General features: G+C 40.4%; 1 protein-coding gene across 1 annotated transcript in view; it reads left to right on the forward strand.

The window, feature by feature from the left end:
* Nucleotides 1-21,137, forward strand: part of ITGA9 (integrin subunit alpha 9) — a 226,119-nt gene that overhangs the window by 18,242 nt on the left and 186,740 nt on the right. Inside the window, exons 5-12 of the mRNA XM_084226021.1 lie at nt 3,628-3,695; nt 5,949-6,078; nt 7,573-7,658; nt 10,205-10,273; nt 13,508-13,645; nt 16,249-16,354; nt 17,791-17,885; nt 20,831-20,921. Coding sequence (XP_084082147.1) covers nt 3,628-3,695; nt 5,949-6,078; nt 7,573-7,658; nt 10,205-10,273; nt 13,508-13,645; nt 16,249-16,354; nt 17,791-17,885; nt 20,831-20,921 — 783 coding nt within the window. The remainder of the gene's footprint in view (nt 1-3,627; nt 3,696-5,948; nt 6,079-7,572; nt 7,659-10,204; nt 10,274-13,507; nt 13,646-16,248; nt 16,355-17,790; nt 17,886-20,830; nt 20,922-21,137) is intronic.

Genomic DNA, 21,137 nt, shown 5'->3' on the forward strand with positions numbered 1-21,137 from the left:
GGCTTCCCTGAAAGGGCTGACAGAAGTCTGGAATTTAGAGATAATTAGGACACAGCAGCAAACAATAGTTAAATGCAGTCTCTCTGAGTAGGAGCTAATCTGGTTTAGATGAGCTGGATGTGGTATAGCTGCTGTATGGGGCTGCAGTTTTCCAGGCAATACTTTCAATTGGTTATTTTTCCCATAGTTTTAATGGCTTTCCAAAAAAGGGAGCTGCCTCTTCATTCCCCCAATGCATTCATTTTACAAAGAAGGACGGTTGTGTGTACTGTGAGAGGCAGTCCACCTGTTGAGGAGAGCTGGAATGGTTTTTTACTCCTCTGTGGTAAGAATTGATGGTGGAACCAGGGAAGACTGTTGATCCCTTTGGTTAGTAAGTAAGAGGAACATGCTCGTATTTCTTGCATCCAAAAAAAAAAAGTAATTTTTCCCACAGGTCCAAACCACATTTGGTTTTCTGGGAGCGATCAAAACATTCCTGCTTTGTGGTGGAAACTCAGTATCACAATGTTAGGTCAGAAAGATTACCACTGTTTCTTCCTAGACTAGTGAAACACTGTAATACAGGAAACAAAAAACTTTCAGTGCATGTGATATTTTACATCATTGAGGATGATAGATTATTTTATTGTACTCTGTAGCTTAGTTTATGTTATGGCATTCAAGTTTGCTTCGACACTGGCAAAGTTTTGTTCAAAGAAAAAGTTCAGGGGCATTTACCTTCAGAATTGTTGCACATCAAAGCTTATTCTTTTTGCTTGTTGTTTTATGCAATTACTCCTTCCTTCGTCTCACGTTTCTTGTAACCTGAGATCCTCCTGGCTACAAACCACTGCCATCTTCTTTTCTTTTTTCCTGTATGTATTATTCATGGCACATCTTCGAAGTTGCACAGGCTGCAACCTCCTCCAGACTCAATCTTATCATGCTGCTTTGCTGTCAGCTGTTGCTGCAGCAGTTTCATGGCCAGCAGTGTCTGTAATCAGGAATGCACAGCAGTCGGCAGGGAGACAAGAAAGAATAAAGAAGTGTAGAAACAACGAATTTGCCCTTGACTGCATTTATTGCCTGGAGCTATGTGAAAACTAATAAATTTAACGTCATGCAAAGGTTGTTATTCAGGTGTACAAGAACTATGAGCTGGTACAATTTCCATCTAGTTGGTTGCTTTACTTCATGGCTGGCTGGCTATGTTGTATGAGTACACGTGTTGCTACTGTGCACTGAAGTGGAGGCGAGGTAGAAGCAATCTTGGTTTCTTCTTGGTTTCATCCCTTTTGAGCTCATCTGTTGCTTGGGAGAGGCAGAGTACCTCTAGGGCACAGACAGAGGTCTGTGATGCTGGGATGTGACCATCTAGGATGAGTGGCACCCCTTGGCCATGGGTGCCTGGGTGGGAAGGAATCTTGCTTGGATGTGGAGGCAGGTGTACATCGCTGCAGATGGGAGTTAGGGGGAGCAGATTTGAACGGGTAGTGCTGAAAGGGTTAGGCAGAAATCCAGGAGCCCAGTGTCGGTCTGTTCTGGGCTGCTGGCCCCTGGAATTGGTGTGCTGATCTCTCCTCTGTGTCACTAGATCTTTAAATTCTCAAGCAGCCCCGATGTCTGAGGTGTTTGGGCCTCCATCCTTACATTTCCACTCGTGAAATGTCATGGCCTCAGCAGTGAAGACCGAAGCAAAGAAGACAGGAAGAAAGCAAATGTCACTGCAGACTTCAAAACAGGCAACCAAAGAAGCCCTTCAGTATTTCAGCCTTCTCTGGAATTTCTCTTGCAATGGCTCCCTCTTTCCACTTAGCAGTAGAACCTACGTTTTCTTTTGTACCCTTCTGTTGTTGATGTATCTGAAGAAGCCCTTCTTGTTAGCTTTGATATCTTTCACCAAATTTAATTCTGAATGGGCTTTGACCTTCCTCACTGCATCATGCAAGGGTGGGGATCCTGCTATAGGGAATGGAGGGCTTTTAGGACATGCACAGAATTATTTTTCAGGAAATGCTGGAGGGAGGAATCTTTTCTCCTTGGCTCTCTTAATGAAAAAAATGTTCACATTGATTAAAAAAATATTTTTCCCCAGGCAAGTACTGCCTGGAGAATCTGTTTGTGGAGAGTTAGCAGTTCAGAACCCCGACGCTTGCTGAATAGCTGTGGGCTAATATGGGCTTCAGTTCTCAGTGGAATTATCATGGGTTACCACTAGGAGACCCAGCTGTGCTTCTGGTCTGCTGGGGTGCATGTCACTTTGGCAGGACCCTGCCTTGGCCACGAGTGTTGGGCATTTGGACTGTAATTTGTGGATCAAGTCTCTATTCTGCATGGTGTCTCCAACTGAACTTCTCCCTGTGCAACTGGTATGACCTCAGCAAATGTCTGAAATTCTGGGCATTTTTATGATGTTAGGAAGAGGCCCTATGTAGTACAAAAGGGAGAATTGGTGTGTGTGTGTGTACATATGTCTACAAAAAATATTTTGCAAGAAGGCAGCATTTTTTATAATGACTTCCTTCTGACCTTCAATAAGACAAAATGCAACTCCAAAGGAACTTGCTTGGTTGCAGAGGCAGTTTGCTCATCAATTTCATTATAACTTTTATCGTTTAGCAATGAGTTAATGAGGCTTAAAATAAAAAAAGGTATAAAAAAGTGTTAGAGTTATGAGGTTATATGTTAAATTGTTTCTGAACATGAATTACTGTAATATACAGGAAGTAGTGATAGTGTGGTAGATATTTGAAAATAATGCTCTGGAAAAAACTGGAAAGGCTCTGATCCAGCTGTAAGTTTCAAATACTTCCAAGATGAAAATATTTGAATTAGGGTGGGGTGGAAAGTGATTTTCTTTTTTTCTCTTTTTCCTGCTCCTCACTGTGAACTTAATGTATTCCTAGAAATATTTCTTTTCTCATCATCAAAAAAATAAAGTAAAAATTCCTCATGTTTGAGAGGACAAATGATTGCTATATAAAATCCATAAACAAAGCTGTAGGGTGCTGGTTGGGTTCCCTGTGAACTGGGAGCTCTGAGCACATGGCCATGAAAAGCAGCAGATATAAACATCCTGCACAAGGGACTGTTGTCTGATCCTGTAGAAACACATGGCTTTTCCTCAGTCACTGTTTTTTTCCTGGAGCTTGTGTCCTGAAGCACCCTCACCAGAAATGTTTCTGGGGGCTTTGATGACTGTCATTGTCATTTATTTCTCTGAGGTAGTAATGGGCCTGAGAGTTAAACCTCCTAGAGCAGAGTCTGTGGCACACAGGCGTGTGCATCACTTTTTGCTCCCCCCTCCGAACTGTGGTGATTTGCTACAGATGGAAGCCTCTTCTAATGCACCTTTACTGGAGTGATGCTGCTGGTCTTTTCTTTTCATGCTGCTGTGGTACTGCTTGTTTAGCATCTCTGTAGGAGCACTCTGGCCTCCCTCCCCAGCTGGCTCCTTGTGATATTCCCTGATATGGGTGGGCATGCTGCATGGCACCTTGGTGGCTGATCCCCTGATAAAACCCAGGAGTCCTGCATGCTGGTGTCTCTCCAGGCTGTGTGAGTAGAAACACAGGTGGCTCAGGTGAAGAGTGTGTGCTGTGCCAGGGATGACCACAGTTTGTTTTCTTCCCTTCTTCCATCCAGAGTACAAGAAGAAGTATGGGGAGGAACATGGTTCATGCCAGGCAGGGATCGCAGGCTTCTTCACCAAGGTGAGCCAGGGCACATGCATGGAAAGCTTGGGGTTGGTAAGTGGCTCTCCTGTTGCATGTCCCAGGAGGAGATTCCCAAGTATGGCTTGGACAGTGGGCTGAGTGCTGAGAATGGTCCCTTCCTGCCAGCAAACACCCTTTTGCCTTGTCTAGTTTCTCAGGTGTCTGTTTCTTGCACAGTGACTGGTTCATACACATGTGTATGTGTCTCTCAAGGTCCGTGGACAAGTATAAATGAATTGACCCTGGAAATGTCTTCAGGGAATAGTCTTATTATGTATATCCCAAAACTTGCATAGAGGTATTTCTCTGTCTGTCATTAGCTCTTTACTGTAAGCTATGATGTAAAAGTCTTTCTGGAATAATTTTGTTTATGTATGTGTACATATGCATGCATATAGTGCACATATATACGCATACAGAAGATAAGCAGTTTTTTTAGTTCTGCTACAGTTCTTTGTTGCAGAACAATGGAAAAAAATGTGGTAGAATGTACACACCACAGTTATTCTAAATACTTGATCACATTCTTTTCTGGACAGAAGTCTATCATCCATGTTTCAGTTTTGTCAAGAATTAATTTGTTCCCTTATACATTATATATATATATATAATGAAAAAAAAATCCGTGGATTTTTTTCTTTCATTATTGTTTCAGGGTTGTGGCTTTTTCACTTGTGTGTTTTGGTTTTATTTTAAATTTTTTAACACATGCCCTCTCCTAATTATATATACCTGCACTGATCTACAGAATATATTATCCAGACTGATACAAATAGAATAAACGTTTTCTCTTTCAGAAATTGCCTTCTGCCATTTCAGTAAACTGGGATGGCAGGCACTGTTGCCACAAGGGCACTGTCTGGTAACTGGATGTTCACCAGCAGCAGCTGTTTCCTGACTTGTCTCTCTCCCTGGCCTGTTTCTGTTCCCAGGCTTAAATTTTCCTTTGCCACCCTAGTTCAAAAGATACCTTTGAACTTTTATCACTTCATTCTGATGGCAGCAGGAAATGGAGATAAATGGCTTTTTGGGTCAAACAGGCGATCCTCTATCCTGTATTCAGTGCTGTGGATGGTCATTTTTCCTGTCAGTAAGTGACCTGACAGGTATGGCCCATTACAAGGAGAAAGCTATTTCTAAGCATATGCTGCTCTTTGGTTGGTTTTGTGTTCCTGTCCCTGTAGTCGTGTTAGGAGAATCCCTTGTTTTACATCTCCCCCCAGCTGGAACTGGTCACCTGAAGGGGACTTGGATATGATAGCAATGTCCCACAGGGATGGAGTCCACCCATGGCTTTGCATTGAATGGAGATGTGAGGAAAGCAGCTGTTCACATATCTTCTTGAGGAATAGAGAACTTCCTGGGTTTAATGCTCCTCAGGCTTAATTTGGTCCCTTGCTGGAGGTATTTAAAACCACATCCAGGAGCAAGGTTTTTCTGCAAGGGTGCTGGATGTTTTGGGACATTTTGTGAATTTCTCTTAAATGTAAATGTACTGTGGATTGTGACTCAAAAATATTATCCATGACCCTCTACCTTTGAATGCTGGATGAAACTGTGCCTGATTTCTATGGTCTTTTAAAATGTTCAGTCACTCTGGTTGTCTATAATGCTTCCAAGCCATCTTATGATGCTATGATGACTCTGTGTTCAGGTTGTCTCTCGAAGACCAGAGTGTCTGATGACAGAGCTGGGAAAAATATTGCACCTAGGACATAACACACATCCTGCTTGTTGAGTGAATGGCAGCTGTTTAGCTTCATAGTTGTAAAATCAAAATCCTTTGTGCTGTTTCCATCATCTTGGTTAGTATAGCATGTCAGCCAGTATCAGGGCATGATCTGTAGCTGAGTGGTGGGTTCTGGTGGGCTGGAGTACTTCTGTCTCTGGGCCTTCTGAAGGATGTTTGGGAAAGGCAGCAAGTAGAGAGATTTTTGAGACCACTGTGTTAGCAGGAACAAGCTTGATGGTTAGTAAGGTTGAGGTAAGTCTTTTGTTGCAGCAGAAGAGCTGAGCAGAAGTGGACTGTAAGAGGGCAGTCTGTCGCTAGGGTATATGCAGTGCCCTCCAGGTTTGGGAAGAAGGAAGGATACTGTCCAAATGCACACAGGATGGAGGTTGTTACAGATAGACTTATTATTGGGGTTTTAAGTAAATATCCTGTGCCTTCTCCATTAATGTATAAAGTTTTGATTGTTATTTTTTTCCTCCTACCCTTTTCCCCACACACTTCTGTTTTTCCTATGGTAGGAACTGGTCATCATGGGGGCACCAGGATCTTATTATTGGACAGGAACTGTCAAAGTACTGAATCTCACTGACAACACATACTACAAGCTGAATGATGATGCTGTGATAGCCAGGAGGTACACATACCTTGGTAAGCAGCTCTCTAGTGCTCACTGTGAAAAGGAAATTGTCCAACAATGTGTTTTAAGGTTTTGATGCCATAAAGTTGGTAGTGTTTGTTTCTATGGTGGTGTATTTTTATAAAAAGTGTGAAAGGAAGACTATTTGAATTAAAATGCTACTTATCTGGAAGCAAAGAAGCATTCAAAATACTCAGTTTTTCTCTCCTTGTTCTAACACCCTCCCCCCATGCTTTGTTGTAATTTTTTTGACTAATACAGAAAAGGCATTTTAACAGCACATTGGGTGGGCTTCTTAACATTCTTGCCTTTGCCCTGTAACAGGTAAATTATTTGTTACTAGTTGAACTGCACGTCTGCTTGCATGTGCCTTTAAAATGGTGCAACAACTAATTACAGAATTTGTATTGCAGATGCATTTATTTCAGCAAAAATAACACAATCTAAATGTGTAATTGGCAACTGAAGAAAGTTGTGAAGGGTTTGGATATAGTACATCTTTAACTCAATTGGTTTTACTTGGTCTAAAACCAGCTCATGTCCCTGAAATGCTTAATTTAAACACTTCCACCTAATCTGAAGTGCCTAAGACTATTGAGACCTAGAAGGCATTTCGGCAGTTTGATACTGTTTCACTAAAGTCTTGCACTGACCTCTCATTGTCCCCTTAACCTTTAATATTAAAAAAACCATCATTTTGTAGATACTGCGTGGTGATAGCTAAATGAAGAGTTAGTGTTTTTCTGTTTGCAGACATAAATAGGTTTTGCCACTGATAGGCTTGAACTATGGGGTTAAGCGTGTTGATGAGAGCCTCATAATTTGTAGCAAAAGAGCAAGGCAAATACAAAAGAGCCTCAGAAGGAAAGCTACTCTACATCTTTAGTTACTGTGTGTTAATATATGAAATAAAGCTGAATCTTTGATCTTTTTCTTTCAAGTATGCACTTTTTGCTTTGATATATCGTCCCATTTTTCTTCTTGCCTAGAAAAAAATCTTTTTAATCTATTGACTTCTCTTTGCCTAATGTCCTTTTCTATCTCCCCCAACCAAAAAGGAACATGTTTTTCCAAGCCTTCCTGGGCAGTGACTTTAGCCAGAGGAGGACGCTCCTGTCTGATCCAAGTGGGACTGTTGCTCTTTGACATGATACTTTCTCCATGGTCATATAATCACTTTTCTCTTTTTGTGTATGCCTTTTCCTGTTTTACTGCTTCCCTCTCTTGATTTGCAGCTGGCGAACTGCTCCCAGTATGAGCTCCTTGTGTCCCTTGGTCATCTCCACACACATGGCTTTCTTGTCTCAGCTTTTGGAAGGGTACTGGAGGGTGCCCTCTCACTTCCCTTCCCCATGAAGTTTTGAGCAGAATATTGGTCCATCCTGAGCAGAAAGGTCGTTGAATTCTTAAGTGCAGCCCAGGAGCAGGGAAACCTTATGAGCCTGATCTGTCTGGTTGATCTGTTTTGCTGTCATGGTTATTTATTTATTTCTTTTACTACTCAGGATATGCGGTGACAGCAGGTCATTTCTCCCAGCCGACTACAACTGACATTGTAGGAGGAGCTCCCCAGGATGGAGGCATCGGAAAGGTGTGGCTCTTTATCAAACAGTAATGTGGGTTGGATGCATTTCAGTGCATGAAATGTTATACTGATACAGTTCTAACGGGTATGCAAAGACAAGAATTTTTTGTCTGCAGGGTAGTTTTGAGCACTGAGCAGGGGAGAGATGAGTTTGGTGAAATTGTCAAATTTTCTCAACCTGTCCTTCCTGATACATCCTTTGCCCTTCTTCCCTCTCTTTCCCACCCAGTCCTTACAATACCCATTTTAATGACACACAGACAAGATCTCTTTCACGCTGCTTTTGTTAAGGTTTAGGTATTACTTAAAACTTTCCTAGAAATGAAAATACTTGTAAAAGTGAATTTGTCTTCTGCTTCTTTTATTCACACATTTCACTATTTCAGTATTTACTTCAAGATAACATCGCTACTAGAATGAGATTAGGTGATTTGATGCCATTTTTAAACTTCATAATATGATGTTTAGTGTATTAGAGTCTGGATTTTTGCCAGCTATACTTAGAAATCTTGGTGATAGTCTCTTAAGAAGGAAGGAAACAAAAAAGGTCTTCCTGTGGCATATATAGGTTCAATGTCCCAAAGATGTAAACAAGTGAATGGCTAGATGGAAATGGCTAGTGAGTTAGGCAAGCCTGGTTCTCCTGGGCTGAGTATCCACGTGCTGTTGGAGAAACAGGTTGAGGGTGAGCACTATGACCTCTCATACTCTTCTAAACCAAAGGCAGAAAAAGTGGGAGTGGGGAGAGGGATAGAAGGGATGTAAAGGATCTGCTTTTGTCTCTCTTCAAAATGCAATCCTTTTGTGGCCTCCTGTCACCACTTGCTTCAGCAGAGATATCCTGTGGCCCCCTTCCATCTTCCTCCCTTTGGCTGTCACGCTCTTTAGTGACATGAGTTGTAGCTGAATCATAACAAGCAGTGAGAAGTCTTCACTACCAGGAGCACTATCCTGTTCAGGCAGATTATTTTTGATAGTGACCATGCCCTGGGGGTAGTGGGGAAAGTGGGATAAAGTAGAGGATGAACTTGGTACTTACACCTGCTCTGGCATGACTAGGGCGTACAGGATATAGTAGCATTGCAGTTGCTACTGAGAGGACATGTGCATGAGAAAGACATAGTTTCCTTATCTCAGGTGTTCTGTTATGGCTGCTACAGTGCACCTTTCTTCCAAGCTGCTTTTTCTGTGGAACAAATTTAATATCTCTACAAGGAGGAAGGTGTGGAAACACACCTGCTAGCAAGAGATCAACAAGAAAGCAGCTGGCTCTGTAGTTTAAAGACTACTGCTCTAGTCTCTAAAGCTTACATTATTCTCCCTTGGCATGGGATGCGGGTAGCAGGAACACATGGCAAAGTGTCGGTAAGAGTTGCTGAATACGGAACATTACAATGAGTAGTCCTGTTGTGCTTTCCAAATACTCTTAACAAGCTGATCTTTTCCACTTCTCCAATAGAAGGTGGTTAGCATTGTCACACCTTTTCACTTAAGTTAAAACCAAGATTCTTAGTGAGACTGGGTCATTTCTCCAAAGTCACAAAGATTGTTATTACTTAAGACTGGGTTTGGAGTTGATATACCTTGCAACATGCTGTTGGTGCTAAACATGCCACTGCATAAGCTAGGGAGTCCTGTGTATATAGAGCAATTGTCCACAGTAAACCTGTGCTGTGTTCTTGACTGAAAACAGCTTTGAAGTCTGTCTCACCACCTTTTAATAACTCGCCACATTCCAGTGCTTGGCTCTTCCCCATGGCCTTGAAGTAAGGGATCCTCTGTCCTACAAACTCTGTGAGCACCTGCTAGGAGGGAGCCTGTCAAATGCCACAGGAATGTCAAAGACTGACTGAACCAGCCTTTCTGTTGAAGGGAATTCCTTTCTACAAGCCATGTACTTCACGTCTGAAATTTTGGTACAAGATGTGTTCTTGAACTTGAATCATCAATACTTTTATCCCTGAAAATTCCAGATTAAACAGTTTCTCCTGTGGAAATGAGCAATGAATAGGCTGTGTTTGAATAGTTTTCTGATTTAAAAATTGCTTCAGACAGAAACAGTGGAAATGTTGTGGGTGGTCTGATTGGGATTTCTACCCTGACTGTTGCTAAAGCATCATGAAGTTTGCAATTCAGTATGTGCAGGCACATTTTTCTTGATAAGGGAACACTAGATAAGGGAAGGGGAGCGGAGTTATGTGTTCTCAGTCTTTTGCTCTACTTATTTCCAGACAGTCCCCAGATGCCACTTATTTGAGAGTTGTAAAGTTGCCTGGCTAGGTGCTTTTAAGTGCACATGCAGGTGGACATACATAAGCGAATCAAAAAAAGTAGGCAACAAGATAATATTCAAGTGTTTCTTATGACAAGCCTATGACATTTTTCAGGACAGTGGAGAACTCTGTGTCATCTTTTAAAAAAAGACTGAGCAGTAAAGTGGTCATGAAGTTGGATCCTGGCAATAGTCATGATCATGATTCAGATATTATTTAGAAAGCACGAGTGTGTCATAGTTGGTATTGGTTCACTTTTTTTCTTTTTTCACTTTTCAGGTTTATATTTTCAGAACAGATAGACAATCAGGCTCTCTAATAAAGATTTTTCAGGCTTCAGGAAAAAAGGTGAGCATTTATATATGTGTGTTTTCTATTGGGGGGGGTATTGGGGGGGGGTGGGGTGCGGGTAGAGGGTGTTGAAAATAATGGCAGAGTCATTCTGGAGCATAATTTTCATTCCACTCCTTCATAAGTTGTCCAGCAAACTCTCCCAGAAGAGCTTAACCTATTGTACAGATCAGCTGTATGCCATTTCTTCTGTAGCAGTTACGACTGCAATGTCTGCTCAATGTCCATGTGACTGAAATAAAAGGTCTTGCTGGAAACTGTAATAGTGGTTCTCTTTAGTTTTATGTGAGTGTAGCAGTACCTCTGAGATGTTGGACATGGGGCACCAGGTGAGCCTAGATGCAGAGATTTCCTCTTAGTAGGTGTGGGTATCCTGGAGTTTAGTTTAATATGCAAAGTCCTAATCTATTTTCCCGTGTTGTGCTGTGACAAGGGGGATGTTGCAGTTACACTGTTTTGTGGAGGAGCAGTTTCATTGCCTCAGTGGATGATGATTTCCCCTTCCAACTATAAATCAGTCTTGCATTCTGTTCTTGAGACTGCTGTCTTAAAGCTGAACTGCCTTCCCCCTCTGTGAAATTTAGTGAATGCTAGTGAGATCTAGCTTCCCCAGTGTGGTGTTGTGTTTGAATGGGGAACAGCTTGTGTTCTTCATTTGGGGGCTTACTGGAGCTGTGTTGCAGGAGAAACAAAATGGACAGTATGTCTAGCTATAGGTAACAAAATGCTTTATTTAGGAATAACTTAGTGATTAAATGATGCCTCTTATCTGGGGTCTCCTCTGTTCTTTTGGGAGGATAAGAAATAAAAAAAATAATGTTTCTGGAGGCTTTTGGCTCTGGAAAGACCGGCTGCCCTCGGGAAGTGCTAAAGTGTTTGCCTGTGTCCTCAGGTTGGAGTGTTACTATATCTTGTTATTTTTTTTCCCCAGCAAGACACAGTTGCAGTATTTAAAAACTTGCCTGGAATCAGGGAAGTTAATTTACTGAATTTAATGAAATAAACTACAAGCATGTGTAGGTGCATGGTGTGACTTGTATTTTAGGGCCTCTCCAAAATTTTACTTTCTCTGCACTAGCAGAATTACAGACATCTTGAAAGGAAAAGACCTCCCAGTTCATCCAGGGCATCTCCTGTGTTTGATTACTTCCTGTTAATTTCTTTCCCTGTTGAGTTTTAAATGTCTCTAAGGATGTGCTCCTGACTATTCCTCAACCTAATAAACAGAGCCATCAGAAAGTTTCCAGGTCTTAGCCAAAACCTTTTCCTTTTCAACTTAATTGCTTAACTCTTATATGTAACTTAACTAATCAAGTATTTACATCATTCAAGTACTTCTAGGGCTCTTTTTCATTAGCATCTTCTTTTATAAATTCTCTAAAATCCAAATGAGAATTTTATTTTAAAAAGAAGGCTGTGCTAAATCAACTTTTTTGTTTGGTTGTTGTGTTTTGTTTTGTTTTGTGGTAGAAGCAAAACCAGACCTGCTTGGCAATGATCACTGCTTGGAAATGAGCTCTCATAAAATGCTACATCTTCCCCAGTGGTGTGAAAGTTCATTGCTCTGACATTCTTGGTAGGCAGATATGAACAGCAGGCCAGTTTCTTCCTTCCTTTTTTATTAATGGAGGCCCAAGTAGGAAATCAAATGCAGACAAAAAGAAAATTCAGTACCTCGTTATAAATGTTAAGCTTGCAAACTTCAGGTTCTTACCTGACCTGTGAACACTGTGAACTCACCCATGCTGCAGACATACCATGGTGCAGTTAAGTAAACAATTGCTTTTTCCTGAAAACTGCCTGAATACATAATAAAATGCTAATCATAACTTTTGTCCCTTACCCATGAGAAATCTACTTGTGAGAAATTTCTTTTAAAACCTTTGTGGATTAAAAAAAATAAACAAAAAATCCACAAAGGACCTTAAGCTACAAAATAACTGGAATGAAATGATATTTGAGGTCCGACTTTAAACCCACAGAAGCACAAAAATCTGAACAAACTGAAATGTTATTCTTCAATCACCATTGCATTACATATTTAGCAACTTTTAAATCTTACAGACTGCATAGAATATAGTTGCTGCTGCCCATCTTCTAGCATGCCCAATAGTTCGGGTTCATGAATGTTAACTTACAGGCATGGAGGTCAAGCATCTGCTATGAGGAATGCAAAAGCATTCAAGAACATAAATAATTATTCCTTTAACCTCAGATTTTCCTACTTTGTAGACAACAGTACTCAATTTCAAATATGAAGTGGCATCTTCCCCAGTTTCCTGCAGAAGCAGCTTTTAATTTTGAGGCTATAGTTTTTAGTTGGTTTCAAAGAGTATGCTTTATGTTACCTTAGCAGAAGTGAATGAAATAATGGTGAAATATTATTCTTGCTTTCGCTTTCCTTCTTGTGTTTAAATGTGTTTTGAAATTAGTAATGTGGGTTCTGGCTGGTAGATGGTCATCCATGTTCACCCATATAAAAAAATCATGAAGTGAAATTAATGTATTTCTTTATTTTAAGCAATTAAGTTTATCAAGCAATAATAAGTGGAAATTGAAAGTTGTTTACATTTGTTCTGTATCAACTGAAAAGCTTTTATTGAAAGTCTTTGTTTCTGTTTCAACTTACCTGCCTGTACATGAGAGGAAAGGCAATGATTATGACCCACAACCAGTACGCCTTTTGACAGTGATTTATACAAATAAATACAAATAGAATAGGGAAGCACAGTCTATAATCAGGAGGTAGTCTTAGATACCTGTTTTCATGGCCTCTTGCCTGTTCTTCTTTTTTTCTTTCATTATTTCTTTAAGGTATCCCCAGATCATCTGTGGTGCCCAATTTAAGGAACTTTGGCACTGAGCATGAATAATCACTATCCAGGTCTGGTTTGGGAAACTCATTTTTCCCCTTCCTAGTTTTAAGCATTTAACAAACAAAAGCTAGTCTAGAAGGCTCTGTAAGTGTCTCACTTAAGTATGTTCCAATGTATAACTTCTATTCTGTTGGTAAAGCATCCAGGCCTGATACTTTGTAATAGTCAAGTGTTTTCATTTCTGCCAGAATTATTCCTAAAGTTTTCTCTACAGGAGTGCTTGGGAGTGATAAAGCAGCAAGTCATCATGTGAAATTAGAATAATAACCAAGTCAAACAAAAACCACGCCTGTATGATTTCCTGCTGTGTGTGGGCAGATACTGAATGCTTTGTTGTGACTCAACTTGGTTACAGATGGGCTCTTACTTTGGCTCCTCCTTATGTGCAGTTGACCTGAATTCTGATGGTTTGTCAGACCTGCTGGTTGGAGCACCTTTGTTTTCTGAGATCAGAGATGAGGGTCAAGTCACAGTCTATATCAACAGAGGAAATGTGAGTATGCACAGGAGGTGATTTGGTAAGGGATGAGGGTGTGGGTCCCTGGCAAGGTAGTGCTTATGTCCTTCCAGCACTGCATGTTGAAACTCGATGCTTCAAATAAGTGGGGCTCTGGATGTCTCTAGCAAAGCAGGAAGTCACAGGAAGACTCATCTGGTATTGTAGTTTACCAGATGCCAGCCCAAATTCATCACAGACCTGTAAATCTTTCAAGGAGATCTGAGAAAGTCTCACTTGTATTTTGAAACTTGGTGGCATTTGTGGCTCTATGTGGATTTGATACCAAAACCAAGTAAGATTCAGAAGCTTTGACTGAGTTTCCTTTGTGTTTTGAGTGGTCACTAAAACCTGAAACACAAATTGGAACACAAATATCTGAGGAAGAGGAGAGAAAGCAGAGGTTGAGTTCATGTTACTTTCACATTATGCCCTATATAGTGGTTTTAGGGGAGGTTCTTATCAGCTGTTATTGTTGGATTTCACGTGACCTAACAACAGTCTTGGAAAAGTCATTGCATTGGCTAACCAAGGCCATTCTTATGTTTTATTTTTAGGAAAACAGTGGCTGTTTACATACTATGAAATATTTAATATTCCGGTCCTAAAGCTGCTGTCTTAAAGGAAGAGTTATTACGGACTAAAATTAAATAGGTTTATATTTAATGAACTTTCGGTTTATTTATGCTAGGCTTCAAATTCACTAGAAGTCCTAGCATTTAGGACACTTGAGAAGTGTTTTTGCTGTAATTTTTTTTATTACTGCTCCTTTAATTGAGCTTTACTTTTTCAGCTTTATCCACAGGAGGTTCCACCTTTTATGTTGCAGTGTTGCTGTTGGGTTCTAGTGATAGGGTCCAGAATGCCAAACAGCCAACATTTCCTGCTCACAGTGAGAGTATACATGAGTTAATGTTTATCTTCTATAAAGTAGTCAAGAAGCTAGTATGAGTTCCTTATACTCCTGCACCAGGAGTGTTAGATTTACTTGCACTAGCAATGGCTTGTGGGATTGTGAGCTTTATTTTGAGCAGTGGACATTTTAAACTTTGTTTTGATGCCTTTTCCTTGGTCCCAAAAATTATGAGCCGGACACAGTTAAGGGATAAAGGGTTTTTATCTCGGTATTTAATAAGGATCCTTATGGTGTCCCACTTTGCCAGGGTGGAATGTGCCAAAATGCACACACCTGATAGATCATGTACGATTTTATAGACCTTACAAATTACCGTATCTAACAAAGATGCCCTAATGAGACACTTGAATGAATAGTGTGATATCTCCCCATCTTGAAGAATTCCTCCCTGGATGGTTCTAGTCTTAATTTACAGGATGTATTTTAGAGAGGACCTTGGTTTCTCAAGATAGCATAGGGTTTTCTGGCCTCCAGCTGCGAGGATGTTTGGTCTTCTGGCCTAACAGAATACCAGGACTATGCTGAGTTATCAGACGTAAGGAATTACAATAGTGCATGCTAAGAGCACTGAGGATACATAAAAGGAATATTAAAAAAAGGGCAAAAAATCATAATGGTATCAGTTTCATTCTGCAAGCACCATTGCTTAAAAGGTTGTTGTAGAGGATCAGAGAAAACTATATTATAAAACAAGCACACATAATGATGCTATATTTAAAACACTTATATTTTGCCCTTTCCTGTGACAACTGCAAAGAATTGAGTCGCACATACAGGCTTGCCTGTCTTCTATCTGTTGTGTTTCAATTTCATTATGTGGGATTTTCTCAAAGTCAGCAACTGCTTACAGCTGAGTAAATGATTTTAGTACATTCCAAAGAATAGCTTATTCTCATTCACAAAGGAAGCAAAACCAAAACAACCCTGAGGTGGGTACAGACTTCGACTGTGTAACTAAATTTTTTTTCTTGTGGAAATGTTAACTTCCCCTGAAGAGAAAACGGTGAGAAAATAAAACTTACAAATCCGACCAGAGGGTGGGTGGGCAGGAAATACCAGTGCCATATAAGGCTTCTCATGGCAGAGTAGTACAAAGCTACTTAATTTTCAACTTTTCTCAGTCTCTTTATTTCATTAAATATATTTCCCTATTCTTAATTTAAGAAGGCTTTGGAGGACTTTGCTTTAATCCTTCTGTCCTGTACTTAAAATGTTTTCAAATCCAATTATTAAATGTTCTTTGCTTAGGGAAAAATGCTCCTTAGCTTGCTGGAGTTTAGCTGAATGAACTTGGACTGGGGATTTTGGTCGTTGGATGTGAGTAGAGCAAACTCTGGGCTGTTATGTTTTAGGCATTGGTAAACTTCCATGATTCACCAGTCCCTGTGATTGCATTTAATTACACCTCTGGGTTACTGTTTAGTTAATTTAGTATTTTGGTTAAGTCATGCACTCCTTTGTCTTCCCTTTCCCCTTTAAAACTGAAATCCAGAAGGTTTAAAACACAAGTAAATTCGATTTCTCGAGGTCAGGTAATCTGACTGCAAAGAGAGCAAGAGACAGGCTGCATCTTTGCCCCAGGTCATTCCCACATCACATGGGCAGCTTCCATGGGGAAGGCTTGCCTCATCCAGGACTTGCACCATTTCCCTGACTTTTTTTTTTTTTATTTCTTGCTTGCTAGGGAGTGCTGGAAGAGCAGCTCACCCTGGACGGTGACAGCGCTTATAATGCACACTTTGGGGAGAGCATGGCTGCCCTTGGTGATATTGATGACGACGGCTTCCCAGGTCAGTACAATTTCCCCCATGGCCATTTCTCCATGAGTGTGAGCAACACTGGTGACACTGTCAGTCTTGCATGGCGTGCATTGCTTATCCAGACCTGACTAGCACCTGGGTTCAACCTAAAGGTAAATCTGCTTGTGTAGGATTTGTGTGCTAAAGCGTTTTGTAGCTGACTGTCATTGCTGTTGGTTTAGTTTATATCTGTGCAGGTCACATTAACGTTGCTTTGCTTTCCTTGCTGTTATATTTTCTTCTTCCCCATATGGCTTATAAAAGGCTGTAGATATCCTCACCCTGAATAAAACAGAAACCTATGTCTGACTTCTTTCTTCTTGACCATTTCCCGATATTTCCAAGCCTTTCTGGTTTTGTTGACATAATCTCATTTCTTATCAAGAAGTATAATTCAGAAGTAGCTTCTCACTCCTGATAACACATAGTCTATTAATTTATCTCTTTTGCTTTGTTCTCCCCCTGCTCCATTCTCAGGATGCTCAGTGTGAGACCCCATGCTGTGAGAGCAGTAGGTGAGAACAAAACATCATCGTTCCTTTTCTGCCCTGGTTTCTGGAAGTGCAGATTAAGGACTTCTAAACAAAGGCCAATTTAGCGTGTGCTTGGATTTATTTCTTCTAGGCCACTCAGGACACAGTATCCCATTAAGCCTAACCCAGCCTCGTTGCAGGTTGCCTCACAAATCAGGAACATGCCTTTCCTCTGCATCTGGACATGTGCTTGTGTGTACTTGCTAATATTTATAGTCAGTCATGGTGATGTTGAAACTGGAGAGGGAGTTGGATCGGTCCATGGGTACGAAGCAATTGTGAAAAGCTTAATTTTAGCAGATAGCATAGTCACTAGATCCAAGTAGGAGAGGAGAACAGGAGGTGGGATCATGCTTTCTGTAGGAGTTTGCTGTTAAGTTGGATCAATTGTAATTTGAAAAGTCACTCTCAGCAGTTGTTTTTAATTCTTGCCTATCCATTTAATATCCCCAGCCTCCTTGTGTAGCCTTGGATTTTCAACCAACCTTAATGTACTGCTACAGTAAATATTTTGCCAGTCTTGTCTTGGTTCACAAAGCTGAGTTTCTCATGGGTTGAAGATTTGGTTATGAAAGGATTCTAATTTCACTTTTTTGAGTATGGTTGCTGGTTGATAAATAAATTTTTGTAAAAGAACATATATCTAATTAGGCACAACATCTGATTACGTGAAATATACATATAAATACATACAAATTCATATGTATTTGTGTATTTTTAAAGTTTATCTTAACATGAGCTCTTAATTAAATCAAATGAGATCTTCTACTGAGGTTCATATAAGCTGCTGATCACCTTTTCATGGGGAGCTGTTTTCCTATGGATAGCTGTATACTAAAATTAGGGAAAAGTTGGATTAATGGAATGGATTGTGAAATCAGCACTGTTTTACAGATGTTGCCATTGGAGCGCCTAAGGAGGATAACTACATAGGAGCAGTGTATATTTACCATGGGGATGCCAATGGTATTATACCTCAGTACTCTATGGTATGTGATGCTATTGTTTATGATCCCTATCTGAAAGCCACTTTCCCAGGACCTGCAGAAATAAACAATACTTAAGGGTCCCTTAATAGGTAACCCTGTCATAGCTCCATATCCTTTTCTCTGTTGTGGTTTGAAGATAGCTTCTCCCAAAGTTTGTCTGTATCTATGCTGAAAGGTAAAATTATCGTAGTCAGGAGGTATTTTTTACTGTCTTTTGTTTCAGCTGTCAACTATATCTTCTTGAAGCAAGCAGAGTCTTGAAAGTTGAGTGTTAGTTTTAAGGGATGATACTAATGCAGAGGAGAAATGAAAACCCTTGAAAGTATTTGAGCCTGCAAATTATGGAGAGCCCTGTGAGAAGTTGGGAGGTTGCACTTTCTTCCTGTAGAAGCAGACTTTGTGTGAATGAAGAGTTACTAACTGTTCTTTTGTGTGTCTTTACCTATTTTATTGACCTTCTTGCATTCTGACAATATGTTGGAAGGCCATTCTTAGGTGCCATCCCCCTTACCCACCTCTGATGAAGTAAAACCTTATTAGGGATATGCTATGGTGGCTTGTGCAGAGACGAGAGAGTGCAATTTAGATGCTGTAGCCAGGCAGCAGAGAAGACAAATTTATGCTCATGCCGCCCAACATATGTCTCATAGTCTTTGTCTAGCACATCTCATTGTTCCAAAAGTCTGACTCTTCCCTCTCTCTGTGTGTTTGAAGTTCTGGTTGTTTTGTTTTGTTGCTGGGTGGGATCCTTCATAGTAAATCAGTTTACACAGAATTAAAGAGTTCAGTGGTTATATTGGCAACTCTTTCAACAGACTATAAAAGTTTAGTCCTTCCTTTACCATGTATATGGCATGCACTGCTTTTGAGAAAAAAGGAAGTGACTCTTCAGTGCATTTTAGAAGTATTCATAATGTATGGCATGTGGAGGATTCTGCCTGATTTTTGCCAAGAGCCACTGGTTGGGAGGTTCTTCTCTGAAAACCAAAGAGCTTTCCAGCTCTTGCTGAAAAGGATCAGATTTTTTTTTTTTTTTTTAATTTAGTATAGTTTAGGTTTTTGGTTTGGTTTGATTTTTTAGTTTTTTTGGGTTTTTTTTGTTGGTCATTCTTGGGAAAATTTTACATTTTTTAAAGACACATCAGCAGGGAGGGAAGGAAGGCATCCTGTTTGTGATCTCTCCCTCCCCACTGGAGCAAGGCCAGCAGCACATGTCTCTCTGGTCAGTGGGAAAACACCCAGCTCAAAAGTGTGGCAGGGTATGTGGTCCCTGACTCTTGATAAGCTGTTCCTGTCATTGTCCCATGTCCTGAGGCAGCCAAGGGGCACCACTTACAGGCATTGTCTCTCTGCCATTTCCCACTGTCTGTTGCAGGGCATTAGACCTACCGCTGGTTCAAGTCCTGAGTGCAACCAAAACTGTGTAACAATTTCATCTCTTTACCTATCTGCCCTGGATTTTAACCTGTAGGTGGAAGGCATATTGTATCTTATTACTATATTCCTGATCCACTTCACTACTGTGGAGTTCCTCTTTGAAATGAGCTGTGAGAGGTGGGGGTTGGGGGGTGTCCAGCAGGGTATATATTTTCATCCTTTTCATTTTGTTAGCTCTTCCTCCTGCTTTCATCATTTAAAGTGCTTGTAAGTGTCATTCTCTGACATCTCTTCAGCAGCTTCAGTGGCAGCTATTAGTAGAAGCAGCTGACTTGGCTTTGTGTTCTGCTATTTTCATTTATGGTGCTTAAAAGCAGCATTATTCTTCTGTCTTGTAGGCTGAAAGAACTCACAGATGTCTTTTAGGTGTTTGCAGGTGGGATTTACCACCCTAACTGGGATCCCCAAAAATGGAACGTGAGTGTATTGTGGGGATGAAGTTACTTCCAGTTGTCTTAAGCTTACCTGCCCACAAGTAGAAAAAGAGATCTCTACTCAGAGGAGCACTGTTTTCCCTGTAAACTAACTCTCAGGATATCTTTTTTTACTTTCAACTAGTCTTTTTTTTCCATAAATTTCCTGCCTGATCTTTTGTCCAATATTGCATTCTTTTATGGGAGGGCCAGGAAAGGTTGGTCGCATGTCACAAACAGTGAAGCACCTCCAACAGACTTAAAATTACTTCATGATTTCTTCTGTCTGTAACTTCTGCAGTCAGAAGTTGATTTGAGTTCAGGTCTTGCATTGGTGACCCAGCAGAATGATTGAAAGCTAGCTGATTGCCTTCTTAGAAAAAGAGATTTTGATATGTTAATTTGCTTCAGACATTTGCATTTACAGTGCAAATAATTTAGAGAAAGTTTTGTGTTAGTAATTAAAAGAAGAAAGAAACTATGTTAGAAGTAAATTAATCTTTGTGTGGGGGAGGCAAAAATTAAATACAATGTCCAAACTGGCAGAAAATACTCTGTAATAGATGATGGAAACCAGAATTTCCAAATGGGATGAGAATTAATCATTTTGACTTTGAGTATGCTGGCAGACTTGCTGAAAAGAAATGGTTGTGCTGGATTTTCTGTTTTAACTAATCGTTAATATTGTTAACATGCTTCTTTAAAGTTTTATTCACAGAAATTAGGTAATAATAATAATAAAAAAATCTCTTGGGTGCAGTTATATTTTTTCCTCATGCAGAAATCTGTTTGATGTGTTCCTTATTTTGCTTAGGTCTACATGAGTATTGTAATGCAGGTGTGGGTTTTCAGTTCAAGTCAGCACTGGTCTCCTACTAGCCAGGACCAGAAGGGCAGTTGACAGCCTTCCTGTTAGGGCTGCGTGGGTGCAGTGCAAGACAGCAGATGTGTAGCACTTCCAGCCCACAGAAGAGAGACCCAGTGGCCATGGAAATCATGCTTAAATGTTTTGGTGTTTTTTGTTTTGGTAATGGGTTTTTTTACAGGATTTCTTTGTGTTAATGACTAATTTCACTTGTGTGTTTTCTACTGCAGAAGCTGTCTGGAGAAACAATAAACCCAAAGCTGCGTATGTTTGGCCAGTCCATATCAGGGGGAGTTGATATGGATAGCAATGGTTACCCAGGTGTGTCAATTACTCTGGCAGTGAGAGCATCAGGAAAATACATCAACAGGCTGAGAAAACAGCTGTGCTGGTTGTTTTCAGGCTCCTAGTTCCTGACATTGCAGGTGGTCAGTGAAACTGAGCTGCTTTTTCCATTTCCCTTCTGCCATTCAAAACTCCTGATAAAAATTTTCAGTGATTGCCTGATTAAAGTATTTGGACTGTTACAATGATTCA

Source organism: Fringilla coelebs (genome assembly GCF_963513975.1).
Source record: "Fringilla coelebs genome assembly, chromosome: 1".
Lineage (NCBI taxonomy): Eukaryota > Metazoa > Chordata > Aves > Passeriformes > Fringillidae > Fringilla > Fringilla coelebs.